The sequence below is a fragment of the Crocuta crocuta genome, unplaced genomic scaffold, assembly GCF_008692635.1.
Source record: "Crocuta crocuta isolate KB4526 unplaced genomic scaffold, BGI_CrCroc_1.0 scaffold154, whole genome shotgun sequence".
Classification (NCBI taxonomy): Eukaryota; Metazoa; Chordata; class Mammalia; order Carnivora; family Hyaenidae; genus Crocuta; species Crocuta crocuta.
Genome location: NW_027530545.1, coordinates 4,023,338 through 4,041,871, shown reverse-complemented (window position 1 = coordinate 4,041,871; position 18,534 = coordinate 4,023,338). Strand labels below are relative to the sequence as shown.

The 18,534-nt window shown below is 37.9% G+C and overlaps 1 protein-coding gene across 1 annotated transcript in view; it reads right to left on the bottom strand.

The window, feature by feature from the left end:
* Positions 1-18,534, bottom strand: part of NEB (nebulin) — a 208,494-nt gene that overhangs the window by 166,035 nt on the left and 23,925 nt on the right. Inside the window, exons 11-27 of the mRNA XM_077767832.1 lie at positions 16,509-16,625; positions 14,645-14,749; positions 14,443-14,550; positions 14,241-14,345; positions 13,746-13,844; positions 12,651-12,755; positions 11,571-11,678; positions 11,372-11,485; positions 10,092-10,193; positions 9,883-9,990; positions 9,689-9,793; positions 8,590-8,688; positions 7,226-7,330; positions 6,568-6,675; positions 6,369-6,482; positions 3,523-3,720; positions 1,596-1,703 (exon numbers count right to left, since the gene is read on the bottom strand). Coding sequence (XP_077623958.1) covers positions 1,596-1,703; positions 3,523-3,720; positions 6,369-6,482; positions 6,568-6,675; positions 7,226-7,330; positions 8,590-8,688; positions 9,689-9,793; positions 9,883-9,990; positions 10,092-10,193; positions 11,372-11,485; positions 11,571-11,678; positions 12,651-12,755; positions 13,746-13,844; positions 14,241-14,345; positions 14,443-14,550; positions 14,645-14,749; positions 16,509-16,625 — 1,908 coding nt within the window. The remainder of the gene's footprint in view (positions 1-1,595; positions 1,704-3,522; positions 3,721-6,368; positions 6,483-6,567; positions 6,676-7,225; positions 7,331-8,589; positions 8,689-9,688; positions 9,794-9,882; positions 9,991-10,091; positions 10,194-11,371; positions 11,486-11,570; positions 11,679-12,650; positions 12,756-13,745; positions 13,845-14,240; positions 14,346-14,442; positions 14,551-14,644; positions 14,750-16,508; positions 16,626-18,534) is intronic.

Sequence of the window (18,534 nt, the reverse complement as noted above, 5' to 3'; positions counted from 1 at the left end):
TTTATTTCTTGCTTACAAAATGAAAAAGGCACTTTTAACTAAATAGAACCCAGATGTTGTATGTAAGCGATGAACCACAGGAATCTACCCCCAAAACCAAGAGCACACTGTACATACTGTACGTTAGCCAGTTTGACAATAAGTTATTTTTTTTTTTAAGCCACCTGTAAAAAACAAGCAAACAACAAACAGAACCCAGAAACACCACAAAGTTTTCTAAAGGATTGCAGAAAAGCACACAAGGTAATTCAGAGCGTCTTCGTATGTCACTAACAGGTTCTGAAGTTCCTGTCACTCCACCTGAGGTAGAGAAGTAAGGAAGCTCTCTGGCTGAGGAAGGAGGGACAGAGGAATTAGGGTAACAGCTAGGGGATCCTGGATGAGAGGGAGGATTTTTATTCCACAGCCTCCATGTGCTTAGTACACAGGTTATCACTAAAGTGCTGAGGATCTCCAGGAGAGAGGACATTGGAAGGTGTTCTAATTAGAAGCTGGCAGCTTCTAGCTACATTCCTATATTCTTCTCCATCTTGTCTCCCAGTCGTCTTCCTTTGTGCATATTATACATCCCACTTCTGTGTACAAAGCAGCATCACTCAGCTTTAGACTTCTGAAAACTACCAACCTAGAACTTTTTTGAAAAATCTGATAAAATGTTGTTCACCAAAAGCAAGCAAAAGCACAAGACAACAGAAACTTGAGTGTGAAGACAACTCAAGCACCTCAATCCCTTCATTATGTAGGCTACCCTCCCTGATGATGGATTTGCCTGACAGCAATGGGAATGTTCCACTGTTAGACAACCAAAATGCAATATAGCTATACAAATATTATTCAATAATAATAGAGAACAAATTGCAGACACATGCAGATACACAGATGAACCTCAAAAATGTACAAAGTGGAAAAAATCTGATACAAAAGAAATTTCTAGAAAAGCAAAACTATAGAGGGGCGCCTGGGTTGCTCAGTAGGTTTAGGGTCCGACTTCGGCTCAGGTCACGATCTCAGGGTCTGTGAGTTTGAGCCCTGCAATCGGGTCTGTGCTGACAGCTCAGAGCCTGGAGCCTCCTTCAGATTCTGTATGTATTCTTCTCTCTGCCTCTCCCCCACTCATGCTCTATCTCTCTTCCTTTCAAAAATAAATAAAACATAAAAATTAAAAAAAAAAAAAAGAAAAGCAAACCTATAGTAACAGAAGGCAAATCTATGGTTGCCTGATGTTGAAGATGGAGGCAGAAATTTTTCAAGGAAACACTGGTGTACTAGAAACAGCTTACAATTATGGTGACAACTAGATGAACTTATTAAAATCTGTCTCGATGTACACTTAAAATAGGTGAATTTTATGGTACGCAAATTATACCCAGATAAAGTTATTTAAAAATATTTTTTATCATGAATGGTTAACGGAAGTGTTTTGGTAACATAAAGGAGTATGCTTATCTACCTGGATAATTCATGCATGTGGTTTTGTTTTTAATCTCAGCAATCATTACTAGAGAATAAAGCAGTAAAGAAGGTGCTTCCACAGTTTTGGGGGTTTTAACATAGCACATTCCCAACTCTGTCTGTGGCACACAGGACGGCTTTACCTCATTCAGGATGTCTGAAGCTCTCTTCACCTTTTCCATTTCCAAGGACCCGAAAGGTACCCAGCCACAGCCTTTCATCCAGCTGTTGTAGTCGGCTTTGTATTCAACCTACAACACCAACGGAGAGGTTATTGTTCTTTGTTCAGCATCATCCTTACTCATAAAATCATTAACATTTTACCCAGAATGGTATTTTTAGGGTTTCTGACCAGCTTCCTTCCACCATATGTTAAGGTCATTTTAAATATTTCCTTGGTGAGAGATTTTTTTTTAATGTTTTTTAATGTTTTTAACGTTTATTTCTGAGAGACCGAGCATGAGCAGGGGAGGGTCAGAGAGAGAGGGAGACACAGAATCGGAAGCAGCTTCAGGCTCTGAGCTAGCTGTCAGCACAGAGCCTGACATGGGGCTCGAACCTACGGACTGCGAGATCATGACCTGAGCCGAAATCGGACCCTTAACCGCCTGAGCCACCCAGGCGCCCCGGTGAGAGATTTTAACAGCCCTTAGGTTATCACTGCTCTTCTAGCTGGCATACATTCCATTACATCTATTTTCAACTGAAGGGAAGTATGTGGAACTCAAGTTCCAATCTGGACAAATGCTACCTTGAAAGCTGTATTTCAAAGAATAAATAAAATTGTTATATTTAGATAATCAAATGTGAGATGTTTGTTCCCTAGAACTCTAAATCAAGTTAGGACTGAAGGCCACATCGAAGATGGATAATTTTGCTCATTTTCTGATTAGATAAGATTTGATAATAGTTAATTTGCACTATGTTTGTATACATTGCCCTTCATATGTAATGGTTAGCTTAGGAGTGTTTGTAACATGTACGTTAAGGTGGTCACACTCAATTTGCTTATGGAAGGTCATTATCACTTGGAATTGTTCCTATTTTGGGGACAGTTACTTGATGTTATTAAAATAAAAGGCCACTCTTATTGTCTGGCTATAGGAGGTACCTAAAACTCACATTCTAGATACAAAATTCAAATTGTTGTTTAGTGTGGGCCTTTTAATTGGAATTAAAAATATCAAGAACTATTTGTTTTCTGCTTATGAGAAAGAAACTTAGCAAAATTAAAGAACTAGATAATAATGCATAGAGATTGTTAGTGATGAGAACTGCAAATTGTACAGTTGCTGTACAAGAGTAGGGTGATTCCTCAAAAAATTAAAAATAGAATTACCAGGTGGCCTAGCAACTCCATATCTGAATATATACTCAAAAGAATTTAGAGCAGGGTCTCAAATAAGTATTTGTCACCAACATTCATAGAAGCATTATTCACAATGGCCAAAAGGTGGAAGCAACCCAAATGTCCACTGATGGATGAATGGATAAATAAAACATGGTATATACATATAATGGATCATTACTCAACCTCAAGAAGGAAGGATATTCTGACACATGCTGCAACATGAATGAACCTTGAGGACATTACATTAAGTCAAAGAAGCCAGTAACAAAAAGGCAAATACCAAATGACTCTACGTGTATGAGGTCTACTGAGTAGTCCAGCTCATAGAAACAGAAAGTAGACAAGAAATTATTGATAATAATGAAGGAGATGATTGTGAAAATGGTGATGATAACAACAGTGAATGTTTACTGAGAATTCACCAGGGCCTGACACTAAGCTAAGTATTTCACATGAATTCAAATTCTCAAAACATTTATTTGATTCCAGGTTTATAAGAAAGGGATATAGTGATGGGTTCATGCTAGAGCCACGTCTCTCTAACTCTGAAGGGCATGCTCTTATAGAACCACAAGAGTCATTTTCCAACTACATACTTGCTACATACAGAAGACAATGCAGACAGACACTTCTGAGAATTGTCAAGAACATGACTCCACTTAAAGATTACTTCAGTTTCCACCTTAGAAAGAGGGAATAGAGAAAATCGGACTACTCACATCACTCTGTAGCGCATAAGCCTTCTTGGCGAGATCCACATTGATGCTATCGGGTGGGTAGCTATAATTGTGTAAGATGTGCTTATAGTCCACATCACTGGCAATTTCCTGAGATTTTTTAGCTTGAGTGACTTGGAGCATATCAAGAGGTGCAGTGTAGATGGTTTTTGACTTCTCGTAGTCTTTACGATATTCACGCTATGAATAGGAAATTTCCATTTATTACCACAAATCCTCAATGGAGTTCCAGAAAAGCACAGAAATCTCCATAAACAACAGACATGAGTTAGAGAAACGCATTCAAACTGAGTATTTCTATTTTCTTATAATTTGTTTATATGTTACACGTTACTGAATGCTTCCCTCCCCCCTCAACACACACACAAAATCATACATGGACAGATTTTCTCAAATCTCTTTTTAGATCAAAGAGCAATGTCAGACATTAGGAGTGGCCCACAACTTCTGCTCCAGCCAGGTATTATTTTATTTAAAACAGGGTTTTTCAAGGACTTTTAACAAGCATTATTTTTACCAAAGCAATCTAATCTTTGAATTGTTTTCCAATAAGGAAATATTTTTTAATTGATGACAATTTTATGACAATCATTTCATTCTTCTGATTATATAAAATGACTACTTCATGAATAGAGCTTTACACTTGACTACTTGGCTTTCTTAACATCATATTTAAATGGTTATTGAGTTTTCAACCTGACTATGATAAGCTCCACTGAGAATCCCAAAGGTTTTTCATACCAAGTTTAATATTGGTAACAATTTAAAAGAAGCTTCAGATTGCAGCAGTAATAAGACCTCAAAGGAGAAAAGTTTGTGAAACTGAGCCATGAAAGTAACCTTGGCACTTATTACAGTGTTCTCATAAACCAAATGTCTTGACTGGGCCTCAGAAGGCACTTCCATTGGCTGGTTTTCTGGAATATTAGACAGGGTGCTAATTAGGTCAAAGTCCCAGCTTCATCGTGTCCACTCACCAATTGCCTTAACAGAGAGAAAAATTCTGACCCGGTGCCTCTAGGAAAAATCTAAATCCATTATATCTCTCCATAATCATGTAAGCATTAAAGACAGTGACCTAGGATAGTAAATGTAATCTATGCCTTACAAATCTTCTGTAGAAATTCCTTTTGCAAATGACTTGATCTTTTAGCTTTCTTAGGGAATATGATCTTCTTTCTAAATATTTTGTGAGCAGTTACTCTCACTGAACAAACTTAGCACTTAATTATAAAACCTAGACTTTGGTTTATAAAAATAAAACATGGAAATTTTCTGACAGTATGCATGGACACTGAAAAACTGGTAAAGCAATGTGGCAACAGCATTAGTGTTTCTGACTGAATGGTTTTGACTCTTTTGTTCATGCTCATACGAGTTCACACATATCTGCGTGTATAAAATGCTGTCAAAAGTCCAAATAACTTTAAAAGATTCTCTTTAAAAAGCTATGCACATTCTGTACCTGCAGCTTAGCATTTAGCCTGGATATTCTGTGAGAATGATTCATCACTGACTATCTCTTTTGGTTGCCAGTGTCAATTAACAAGTATTTACTGAACAGTTACTTTGTGCTTAGTGTTCTAATGGGTTCTGGGATAGGATGAAGAACTAAAGATAAACATATATGCACTGTCAACAGAAAGCTATAACCTTTTGAGCTGAGAAGGGATAAGGATCTAGTGAAAAGCACAGTATTATGTATGTGAGTACTGTATACTAACATAATTCAATGTGAAGTTATTAGAGAAAGTTATTACTGAATATGATGGTTTAAAATGCTATGTGACTGTATGGAAAATGCAAAATGATTTAAAGAAAGGTATTTATAGATCATTATATGAACACATGTTTGAAATGAAAGTAAATGATACAAGCATCCTCCTATTTAAGAAAAATAATATTTGCAAGCTATTTTGAACATTCTTAACCACTCTTAAGGAATTCTCTGAATGTTTTTTCAACAGTATACACTGCAATTTGCAATAGAGGTTTTATTCTCTACAGTAGGATTTTAATCAAAAGATAAGAGTTGGACCATAGGGAAGCCTTAGGGAATTCATCAATTCTCTGAAACTCAGACAGAAGGCATGAAGAAAAAGTTCGTCTTTCTAGATGGATGGTCCAAGACTTTTATCAGATTCTCAGAGGGGCCTATAATCAATGGATTATTTTTCCTGAACCTATGCCAGTACTAATTACTAAAGTTAATAAAGAACAATAGTTAATAAGATTTTTATCTGTGACACATGATTTTCTTCCAATATATAGACAGTTTTAAAACCATCATTTTAAAGGTTCTTTTTCAATCAGGAGAAAATATGAAAATATTTAGCAATTTTTCCAAAATGTTTTGAGAATTAAAATTAATATTCTATTAAATATTAAAGCATACACTTTTCAAAGTCTAATGGACATCAAGTATAAATCAGTAATTTCTCTCCTTAAACACTGAGAGGTACAAGAATCTGGGAAATTATTCTGCTTCCAAAATTTCTCCTCAGCAACTTGTTGTGAACATGGCAGAGCCCATGGATATGGAATCCTTTTTAAAAAAAATTTTTTTTTTTAATGTTTGTTTATTTTTGAGAAAGAGAGAGAGACATTGAATCAGAAGCTGGCTCCAGGCTTCGAGCTGTCAGCACCGAGCCCAATATGGGGCTTGAACCCACAAACCACGAATCATGATCTGAGCCTACACTGGATGCTCAAACTGACTGAGCCTCCCAGGTGCCCCTGGATATGGAATCCTTTTACATGCTACCACCCTTTGGCATGTTAACAGAGATGCCATTTTGAAAATAAGACATATTTACAAAGACACTCACCTCACTCTGGTTTTTGGCCGTTTTCAAAGAGTGCAGCATCTTGGGATCATCATTAATGCTGAGGGCTCCAATCATCTTCCCTTTGCTTTTCTCATAGTCTTTCTTGTACATCACCTGTAAAGACATCACACATGCCAGAGCCCATCCATCAGGAAACGTCACTGAGGGTGCCCTGCCCAGGTGCCCAGGCCATACTCACATCGCTGGCAATCCGGCTGTTGGCTTTGGCTGCCAGCAGGGGAATGGCGTCCACTTTAATGTCAAATTTCTTTGCTTTGCTCTTCTCCCAGTCATGCTTATAGATATTCTGCACAGAAAAATTTCAGCAGAGGAATTGTAAAAACAACATCTAACACAGATTCATACAGTAAAAGAAATAGTTTGAAAATGTATATATATAGACTTATTTCACCTACAAATATCCTATTTGCCAAATGATAGTATAATTATTCATTAATCTGTCATCCAGCTTCTCTCCTATACTCTTTAACATTCTGTGAACTTTCTAAAGACTCTGCTGCCCTGATGTATAAAGGACAATGTAAAATGACAAACATTTTGAGAAGGTGAAATGCAACTTTTACAGGAGAGATCTTACAAAACTCTAGAGATTAGCGGGGTGGGGGGAGGTAATTCAGAGGATGTTTCTGATGGTAACGGAGAATGTGGAAAATAAAAAAGGATAGCTAAGTAAGTGCCTTCTGACCATTTAGGCCTTAAAAGTTCCACTCACACTATGGAAACAATCTCCATAGTTGGTTAGTTGCAGAACTCCTAATCTGGTCTTCTAAAACACCCAATACATCTCCTCTTTGCAAATACACGCAATGATAGATTTCTGTGGCTTTGGTACTTACGTCGCTCAAGTTATAGGCATTGACTCTGTGTTGGATAAACTGTGGAGCATCTGCTGGTACATTGCACTTGAATTTCTCACTTTCATGCTTTGCTTTGTAATTCAGCTAGAAAACAGTAGAAGATATCCAAGCAGTTCAGGATCAGAATTTCCTTGAGTGCATGTAGAAGAGTGTGTGTACACACACACACACACACACACACACACACACACAAAACTAAGTATTCCTTCCCTTTTTCAGAAAAATGCGNGTACATTGCACTTGAATTTCTCACTTTCATGCTTTGCTTTGTAATTCAGCTAGAAAACAGTAGAAGATATCCAAGCAGTTCAGGATCAGAATTTCCTTGAGTGCATGTAGAAGAGTGTGTGTACACACACACACACACACACACACACACACACACAACTAAGTATTCCTTCCCTTTTTCAGAAAAATGCCTCAAGGAGGTAGTCCATCCAGTCAAAGGCCATTACAGAGCCTAGACCCTCACTCCCTCTTTCAGGACTGTGGTGGAATCTAGTTTGCATTGTCATTTTGTAAATGCTATCTATCCCAACGTATGTATGGGAAACTCATTGTCTGATCTAAACCTTTAGGCTGTGCCTTCAGGACACGAACACTCAGAATGTATTGAATTCTATGATCTGCTACTCAAAGTGTGGTCTACCAACAGCAGCATCAGCACCACCTAGAAGCCTGTTAGAGAGTCAGCATATCCCTCCCGACCTACTGAATCAGAATACTGTTGCAGGGACACTGGGTGATCACGTGAAAGTGAATGTTTGGGAAGCACTGCTGTTCTTGCACTGTTCTTCACATGGCTGGACCGTTCTGCTTTAGATCTTCCTTGACCACCCAATCTGAAGTGTCCCCTCACTCACCCCCTCTCACATGACTGTTTGAATTCTGTCTCAAGACCCTATGTTAGTTTTCTTATTACTGCCTGATGTCTTTCTTGTTTCTGTGCTTTTTGCCTTCTTATAAAGTCTTCGTTAGCAAACTCAAAACGGGAAATGTTTGCCTTTATCTACACAGATAAATGCTCTTGTTGTTTTTTAAGTTGCTATCAAGCCTTAGTCTACATTATTTTGGGTGTGTGACACATCTTAATGAGCAAATTCCCCAGTAAAAATTGGTGACTTATGGAAGAAATATTCATTACTTTTATTTTCATCTAACACCATCTTTCCTGAGGCTACAATTCAATCTGGCAGCTTCATTTGCATTTTATTAAACCAATCTTGAAAAATGACACTGTTGGGATGATAGATGAGCCCATGAAGATTAAGCAGGAAAATGCTTCTATTTCACATAAACACAGCATTCTAGGTCACTCGCACTTGCACAAACAGAGCACTCACGTCGCTAAGCTGTTTCGTGTTGAGCTGGGCTTGCAGCAGTACGGGAGTATCAGTGACAGCCGTGAATTTGGTCTTATCTGGATGAACTTTGTACGTATGCTAGGAAAAGATGTTCTTCAATGAAATTTCATAATGTATCTTTATATTCTTGTTCATATACCCACTAACATATAAAAAGTTTCCAGTCAGAGAGTTTATTTCCTGAAAACTTGGTTGGTATGTTCTCATTTCTCTAGCTCTCTTCAAGTTGCCTCTAAACTGATCTCCCTGCTGCAGTTCAGCAACCAGACTAATCTTCCTCCTGCTGAAGCCTTCCAAAGGCTCTCCAGTGGACTTGCTTTGATCTAAATTGTGCCTTGGTGGATAAACCTTACAGAATCCACCCCCTCCCTTCATCTCCTACCATTTCACCTCTTCCTACTGTCTCTCTCTCCAGTACACTTCAGCTACCTCATGCTTTCAATTCTGTAAGTACCAAGCTGTTTTTTCCTTACGCTGTCCTTCCAGTTGCTTTCACCTCGATTTTGGCATGGCGGCACGTTCCTGCCTTAGATCTTCCTTGAGCACCTAGTCTATGGTGCCCATCCAGTCTCTCTCCCCCATATCATATTTTAACTCTATAGCATCATTCTATCATGTCTGATATTTTCTCTGATATCATTGTCTGATATCTTTCATAAGTTTCTGTGTTCTTTATTTTCGGCCTCTTCATCTAAAATGCACGCTCCCCAATGCACGCAGCCCACCTTGTCCTTTCTTCTTTCCCAGGACCAAGGACAGTGTCTGACACAAGCTGGTTCCTCATGTAAACTTGTTAAATGAATGAACACTTATGTCTCACATATCTCCCTATTTTCCCTTTCTTCCCAAACCATGTGTATATAAACTAGTGGAAATGAATAGTTCTAAAACCCCAAGCTCTTTTTGTAACAAACAGTTTTCTTCACAGTAATTTTTGTGTTCTCCAATTCCACTCAAAGTTTAAAATTTAACATCTCCTGCTAATCACTAGATGTTAGCATTGACTCCTGCTAAAATTACCACTAGATGGCACAAGAATCCCAAACCCAATTTTAAGAATTCACGACAACTGACTTACATCTTTGCACTGGTCTAGCTTCTTAATTGCTTCATATTCTTGCGTTATTGTCTGAGGGAAATAGCATTTCCCTTTATCTTCTTCATATTCTGCTTTGTAATTTTTCTATAATAAGAAGGAACAAAAATAGATCATGATTATTATTGCTCCCAAATAATATCACTGAGAAGCATGGATATTTGTCGTCAACTTACGTCACTGTTTTGTGCTGAAACTTTCCTGCAGTGTATCTGATATGGGTCCTCGACGCTGCCTACATAATGTCCCAAAATATTCTGCACATATGAATCTTTGTACTTAGCCTGAAAGAGAAAACATATTGACAAATATGTCAATTATATATGCTATTTGTCAAACGGCAGGAAAGCCCTGAAACCCCAGGGGTAACCATGGCCTTTCGAACCTCACTGAAGTTCTTCAGCAGAGTGTCAAGTTGATATTTGGGGGTCTCACAGTAGTTCATGCTCTTTGCTTTTGTCTTCTCATAGTTTTCTTTGTATAATCTCTGTCAAAGGAAAAAGAAAATCAAACAAAGAGAAAAATATATATATATCATGGTATAAAAGCCATTCTTATCATTGCTATACTTAACCAAAAAGATCAATTTTGCATTTTTTCAGCATTTATTTTCCACAAAGCAAAAGAAGCAGAGTGAATATGGTAGAGGCTCATGTCTTGTATAATCTAGGCCGCTAATAACCATATATATACTTATGTTATTTATCCTAACCCATTTCTCAGCCAGAATAAACCAGAATATACCAATGCTGCTCTCTAAGCAACATTTTGTCTTAAAATAATTCTTTCCATTTGAATGTGTTTGAAGGAAAGTGAATTTTTTAAATAGTGAAAAATTAGGTAAAAAGTAGAAGGTGGGCCTTAGATACTTAGGCACAGTTTTGGAAAAGTATTCAGTTCAGCACATGATGAAAACACATTTTACACTACCTTTGGAAGTTGGATTTTCTCATCAAGATCTAATATTTTTCTTTATAGTATAATGCACGAAAAGATAGTTTTTCCATTTTGTGTAGGTGGCATGTATTTCTACACATTCTCCTTAATTCTCCCATATAGAAATCCAAAAATATACTCAATGAAAACAAGAATATTTATAATGATACAGAATAGGGAGTATTTCCTTAATGCCATGAATTAGAGAAGCAATTTTTATAAAGAGTTCTATTTTATTTTGGGTATTTTAGTCTTTAAAATGAGATCAATATTTTATAAAATTTGTAAAATAAATACTTTGTTCTTTAGGTTATGCTTCATCTAGTTTTCCTACTTTGTCTTTAGCCTGATTTTCCCACTTCTTGCCTTTATTTTTTTCTGTACGTATTTTTGCAAAGTATCTTAGATCGGATCATGACATGGAATAAATATGTATTCATACATACTGAGATATTAAGCCCATTTCTCAAAAAACAGTAAAGAAAATGCTATTGCTAGTATCTTTTCCCCTTAAGAAAATAGGGCATTAAAGAGATTAAGGAAACATTTACAATATTCACCAGTATCTCAAAGTACAGAATGAAGAGCTTGATCATCTTTTGCCACTGGGTTTTCGTGTTTGACTTGTCATCCTGAATCTGAGATTTACTTGGGCTAACATCACATCCAAAGTTATATTAAAAAGTTCAACCACATCTGAAAATAAAGGTGATTCACAAACACACTCACATCACTCTGGTTTTTGGCTGTTTTCAAAGAGTGCAGCATCTTGGGATCATCATTAATGCTGAGGGCTCCAATCATCTTCCCTTTGCTTTTCTCATAGTCTTTCTTGTACATCACCTGTAAAGACATCACACATGCCAGAGCCCATCCATCAGGAAACGTCACTGAGGGTGCCCTGCCCAGGTGCCCAGGCCATACTCACATCGCTGGCAATCCGGCTGTTGGCTTTGGCTGCCAGCAGGGGAATGGCGTCCACTTTAATGTCAAATTTCTTTGCTTTGCTCTTCTCCCAGTCATGCTTATAGATATTCTGCACAGAAAAAATTTATCAAAGGAACTGGTAAAAATGATATGCATGTTATCGTACTTTAAAGACCAAGGAATATCTCAATACTCTAAATATGAATGGAATAAGTGGATCATTTTCATTGTTCAGAAAATCGCGATTTTAGGTATTTCTCCTCAAAGTAAAGCTTCAAATTTTCCAAGATCAAGATTCTCTACTCTCTATTAGAATCTTTCATCAAATTAATCTATGTCTAATTACTATACTAATATTTGATTCCTAACATGGAGTATTTCACAGAGTGGCACAAATATTCTATAGTTAATTTACTTTTTATGATCTAAAGATAACACTTTCATTTGATCTGAAAGTCCTCCGAAAAGATTATTTCCTGAATCATTACAATACTCATTGATGCTGGATAATCTTAGTACTTACTTATCGAATTGTTTAAGAAATTGAGATCTCCCCTCCAAGAAGAATTTGACTTTTCTATAAAATTAAGTTTTGAAAATGAAAAATAGTAATGGACACCTGGCCTTATGCCTTTTGAATACCCTATATCTTAGTGCAAGTTCCCTTACGTGTAGGAATAAGCACCATCTGTGTAAAATTAGGGACATTATACATCTGAAGAATAAATAAAATGACATTATATCTAAAAAATTAGGTCTTGGATAAAAACCAGTTATAGTGTAGTATAAAGAATATATGGCTAAAAGATCTAACATTATCATTTGCAACTAAACATACATGAGTGGTGGCATTTTGAGGGTTGATTGAAACACATCGTCTAATTGTACAAAGCTACTTAAAACATTGCTACCCGCATTTATAAGATGAATTCAAAGATATGTGGGCAGAGGCAAAGGAACAGGATACAAATGTTAAATATTCTTCCCATCTTTAACATTGAAATGTTTATTCAGGGAAGCAATCCAGAAATAAAAACACTGGTTGTCAGGATATCCCATAGCACAGCACATAGGAACTTACATCACTCAGGTTATAGGCATTGACTTTGTGTTGGATGAAGGCAGGAGTATCTGGAGGTATGTGGCACTTGAACTTTTCGCTTTCATGTTTTGCTTTGTAGTTCAGCTGAGAGAGAGAGAGAGAGAGAGGGAAAGGGAGAGAGAGAGACAGACAGACAGACAGCAGGCAGACAATAAGGAATACAATTAGTTCTGAAGAAGAATTGTTCCAAAATACAAAACTTTTGTGTGGTACATTTCATAAAATAAAAACATGAAGTATGTTTTGTTAAATAACAACTGACAATGTTGTTAAGATCAAGAAAGAAGTCCAGAGCTAGGGTAGGCCTCCATTGACCACCTGTGTGCTCAACACATGAAGGCTGATATTACATTGGTTACCGCGGTAGGACTGTCCNTAGACTCTGAGACTCACAGCCCTTTCTTTCTTTTTATTGTTAGTGCTCACTTTCTGGAGAATTTACATCCCTCACATCCATTATAGTTTAATACTCTTATGTGAAGACTATTTCTGGCCATAAATCTACTGGGGTTACTTTTACTGTTTTAATTCAACACAACCCTGGGGGTTCATACTTAAAACATGTGATAAAACTTATCTCAAAGACTCCATTTTCCAAAAACTTACTGGAGGGAGGGAAATCCCCTGTATTGAGTATCTGCTCTGGGCCAGGGTATTTACTATGCACATATCTCCTTTCATTTACTCTTCAAAACAACCACAGATTATAAAAGGGAAATAGGAGCCAAACAGAAGTTAAACAATTTGCTTGTGATGCCAGGTCATAAATGACAGAGGTGGGATTTGAACCCAGTTTTGTCTGACTTAAAACTCATGGTCTTTCTAGTGTGGTAAGCTACATTAGTTTCCTTTATAGAACCATTTCACTGTAATTGTTATCCACCCAAGAAGATGCAAGGCAACTAAATAAGGAAATATTTTAGGTGATTACAAATACACACAAGTTAAATTTGCTAAAACTGACATAGCTTTTTTTTTTTTTTTGGAAATGTGACAAATCACTGGATTTTATATATGGAGTTGTGATACGTTATCCCTCATAATTGGATTTCCTGCATATTTAGAGGAACTTACATCACTCAGTTGTTTGGAATTAACTTGGGCTTGCACCAGAACAGGAGAGTCAGTGACTTGAGTGAATTTTGTCTTATCTGGATGGACTTTGTAGGTGTGCTGCAGAGGAGAAAAGGAATTGTTGTAGCAGTCAAATCCAAGTTGGCCTATAGCCGAAGCAAGCAGAACCCACTGCCCCAAACAAAAGAAACTTGTAGTTAATAAAACACATGGCTCTTTTCTAATTAGACTGCAGTGTCTTTGAGAGCTGCTTTCACACTATACAAGAAACTTTCATTCTTCAGATTTCTGATAATTCTTCTCTGGGAAAATGAACTAGAATTAGCTCCTGAAATGTATTGGTAACCACAGGGGAAAACAGTTACCAAACAAATTAAATTGTTTCTTACAATTTCCTTGCCTGCATGTATTTGAAAAGTGTTAACATTTTAAACATCTCTAGACCACTAGATGCTATGGGGGTCAGGATGATCCAAGTTCATACTATAGACTTACATCTTTACACTGATCTAGTTTCTTGATTGCTTCATATTCTTGAGTTATGGTCTGGGGGAAGAAGCATTTGCCTCTGTCTTCTTCATATTCTGCTTTGTAGTTTTTCTATGAGGAAAAGAAATCAGACATAAGGATGCAACCATTTTATGCATGCCCTCAAAATGTGTTTGTTGGAAAGCTAAACAATTATCTTAGAACTTACATCGCTGTTTTCAGCTGTGACTTTCATGCAGTGTGTATAATATGGATCCTCAAAGCTGCCTACATAATGTCCCAAAACATTCTTTAGGTAGGAATCTTTGTACTTGGTCTGAAAGACAAAACATGTTTCATGTACTGATCGGGGGTGGGGGGGGAATAATGGATCTTTTCTCAACACAGGAAGTAACCACACGACTGCTTACATCACTAGTGAAGTTCTGCAGAACTGTATCAAGTTGAAATTTGGGGGTTTCGCAGTAATTTATGCTCTTTGCCTTTGTCTTTTCATAGTTTTCCTTGTATAGTTTCTGTCAAAGGAAAAAAAAATCAGTTAAAATAGATTCCTGTCACTCCTACACTGATTATACCACTTGCATTTCCCAACACTAAACAAAAGCAGCAGAAAAAAAAATATCGCCTGTCAACTGTCTTAAAAACTGATAATCAAACACTGGGGTGTCATGAATGGTAAGTTTCTTCTATTAGCAATTACTGTAAAGCTTGGGCTTTTAGTATTCACCAAAAAAATAAATAAATAAATAAATCAAGAAAGGAGTATGCTGCCTGAGGCCAAGCCCTTAGCTGTGGAGTTTGTGTGTATTTTGCAACTGCTACCTCCTTCTCTCCCCAACTCACAGACGCATCCCTCACTGATGGTGCCACAACAGAGAGGAATATTCTGAGCAGCACTGATTTTTTTTAACAAATCTTCATGAAAAAGCTTAGTATACATTGAGAAAGACTCTTCCTCCTTATTATACACATAATATATTACTATCTGTATATATTAACATATACATATGTTTTTTAATTTTTTTAAATGTTTATTTATTTTTGAGAGAGACTGAATGTGAGCAGGGGAGGAACAGAGAGAGAGGGAGATGCAGAATCCGATGACAGGCTCCAGGCTCTGAGCTGTCAGCACAGAGCCCGATGCAGGACTTGAACCCACGAACTGTGAGATCATGACCTGAGCTGAAGTCAAACGCTTAACAGACTGGTCCACACAGGCGCCTCACAAGTGTTGGATTTTAAAGGCCACAGATACAGTGGCCATTGTCACTTTCTCATGCTGAGTTTTGAAATTGTAAATAGTACAATTCAGTTTTTCTATTTTTATGTTGTTCTCTTTATCAACAAAGTAGATTTGGACCTGTGCTTTCATATGCTTGATAACGATGACCTTCATTTAGGAACCAGGAGACAGGCTTTGCATTAATTTCCCTACAGAGCTATGTGGACAGACCCACTGACACCCTCTCACCTGCCACTCCCCTCACCCCATTCCTCAATCACATGTATGCATCTCTATAGTGCTGACGTAATTTAAGGGACAAAGAAAAGATAACTAAGCTGCAAAGAGAAGCATGTTTAATCCTCAAATATTGGGAAAGCTTAATACAGTGTAACCCTAAGAAAAACTCAACTGATCACATGTTCAGTCTCTTTGTTTAGTCAAAGTGGTTTTGGGCTGTTAGTCTCTTAATTCCAGTTCTCACTTAACCAATCTATCTTAAATGTAACTGGATTGGTTAGGCTTTTATTTCCACAAGTAGAAATTCCTGTGAAGACCTAGGGAGCCATCTTTCAAGTCATGTTGCCTGCAAATGATGGTTTCTAGGGCCAAGATCTGCACAGAAAATGGTAGAAGTGAAGGGAAAAAGCTGTGAAACACGGGGCATCTGTCTTCACCCAGCATGCTTGAAGCAAGGGCAGGGTTCACACACTACCTCATCTCTCTCTCTCTCCTCCCCTTTCAAAGCCTCCTTCTGTCTGTGTCAAAATAATGTATGGCCTACTCTTTGTTCAGATCTAAGTATCGGGGCCTATAGGCAAATGAAGATTCCTGTGCCATTGAACAAAATCCACATGACCCCTACAAAGGACAAACACCATACTCAGAGGCATTTATGTCTTCTCCTGGTTAAACAGTTCCTGGGAAACCAGTACACCAGAATCTTAAAGTTTTTGCAACGTTATATTCATTTCAGTCATTACAGAAGGAGAGAAATTTCACCTCCCTGGAAGCTAAGGTTAAAAAACACTTTTTGACAAGAATGTACTTACATCACTCAGGGCATCTCCTGCCGCCTTCAGCTGTTTGAGCAGTGGGTTCTCTGAAGCAGGAAGTACATTATAATCTGCTTTTCCTTTATTCTTTTCATAGTCTTCTTTGTATTTTACCTGTAGGAGTGAAATAAAGTGATAAAGTAACTCTGAGTTATTTTTGCTCGTCTCTATTATGGATATTATGACATAGTTCCACAAATCAGCTTTCTCTCTAGAAAAGTGGCAGCTTGACATTTCACAAACAAAATACTCATAGTAACTCATAACAGCAGCACAGAAACTGCATAAGTTTCCAGGATAACTTCCCTCTCGTTCATGTATTCATTCAAAAACGTCCATAGGCTCTGAGCCAGAGCCAAGGAAGAATAACACACTGTCCCTGCCCTCAAAGACAGAAAGAGATAGCCATACAAATAAGGACAGTGCATCATGTCCCAGACACTTACTGCTCAACAACCCTCACTGAGCTCTTAGCTTCCAGCTGCCTAACTGCCAATGTATTTTTAAAGAAAGCAAGCCACAAGCATCATCAACCTACCCTTTAAGGTCTCATCAGTGACTGCATGTGAGCATGTGTGTATTTAATGTACATGCAGAAGGAGGAGGAAGGGGCTGGAGGCTGGATGATGGATGACAACCTTCCCTTTTCTTTCTGCCCCTTCCTCTTCGCTCCTTTAATTCCAGCTTTAGCAGAAGCTTTAAACAAGGGCCCAAAAGTCCCTGTCAGGAGCATGTCCAAAGAAAGAACAAGAAACACATCCTACTTCTTGATCCCCAGTGCCAGCCATTTATTCCAGCAATATAACTGTAGAATATAGGAACGGTCAAAGAATCCTAGATAATCTACTAACATTTGAGAACCTCAAAAAACACACATAATCAGCTTGGTACCCAAAGGCAGGAGATACACAACTGAAATACAGTGCGCCACCCCCTGTAGCACACATAGAAGACTGCCAGGGCATACAGACAGGAGTGAAAGACATGACCTTTCTATATGATAGAATTATGTGCTTCATTAAGAAATGGAAACAACCAGAAAAGGAGTTCCACACACCCTCCTATCTTCCCACCTGCATCTGGGATATGTGGCCTCTTCTTCTCCTGTTTATGGATGAATTGTCAAGACCTGTGGCAAAGTTACCCCTCCTGTTAAACACCAGAATGCTTCCCCTTTCACCTACTTAAGGGCATTACTGCAGCCACTCTTTCCTCCTCAGACATCACAACATTTTCCCTCCACCCTGGATTTTTTTCATCAGCATAGAAACATGGTATCTTTGTCTCCTGTCTTAAAAGAATCCCCTCTTCATCCACATATTCATCAGCTACTACCCCATTTTCTTCTTTTCCTTTCAGGAAAAGACTTTTAAAAACTTGAGCATACTTACACTCTTCTATCACTCTCTTCTCACCCACGCATGAGCCCTCTCTAAGCAGACTCAAGCAAATTGCTCTTGTAAAGTTCACCAGAGACCACCCATTGGTAAATCCACTTTAGAAACATTGGACACAACTGATCACTCTTCACTCACTTTTCCCTTTCTCCTGATTCTATTCTTACCTCACCTCGATGATGTGTTCACATGGAGATACTCCAGAGTTCAGTTCTTAGAGCTTTTGGTCTACAGTTGCTCCCTTGATGGCCTCCAGTCTTATGACATTAAATACTATCCATCTACTGATGACTCCCAAATTTATAGAATCCTTCTGGATACCTCCCCAGGAACCTCACACTCATACAATCAACAGCCCACTGAACATTTCCACTTGGGTATCTAAAAGGCATCTCCAATCTTACATGTTGAAAGCTGAGCTCACGTCTCCCCTCCAGAAATAATCATTCACTCTTTCCACACTCTTCATGTTGATAAAGGGAAATCCCATCTGTCTGGTTTGTTAGACCCAAACTTTCCTCTCGTAGCCCACATCTAACCCAACAGCAAACTAGGTCAGCTCTACTTTCAAAGTACTTCTCATCACTTGCCTTACCCCGCTCCTGATCCAAAACATCACTATTTTG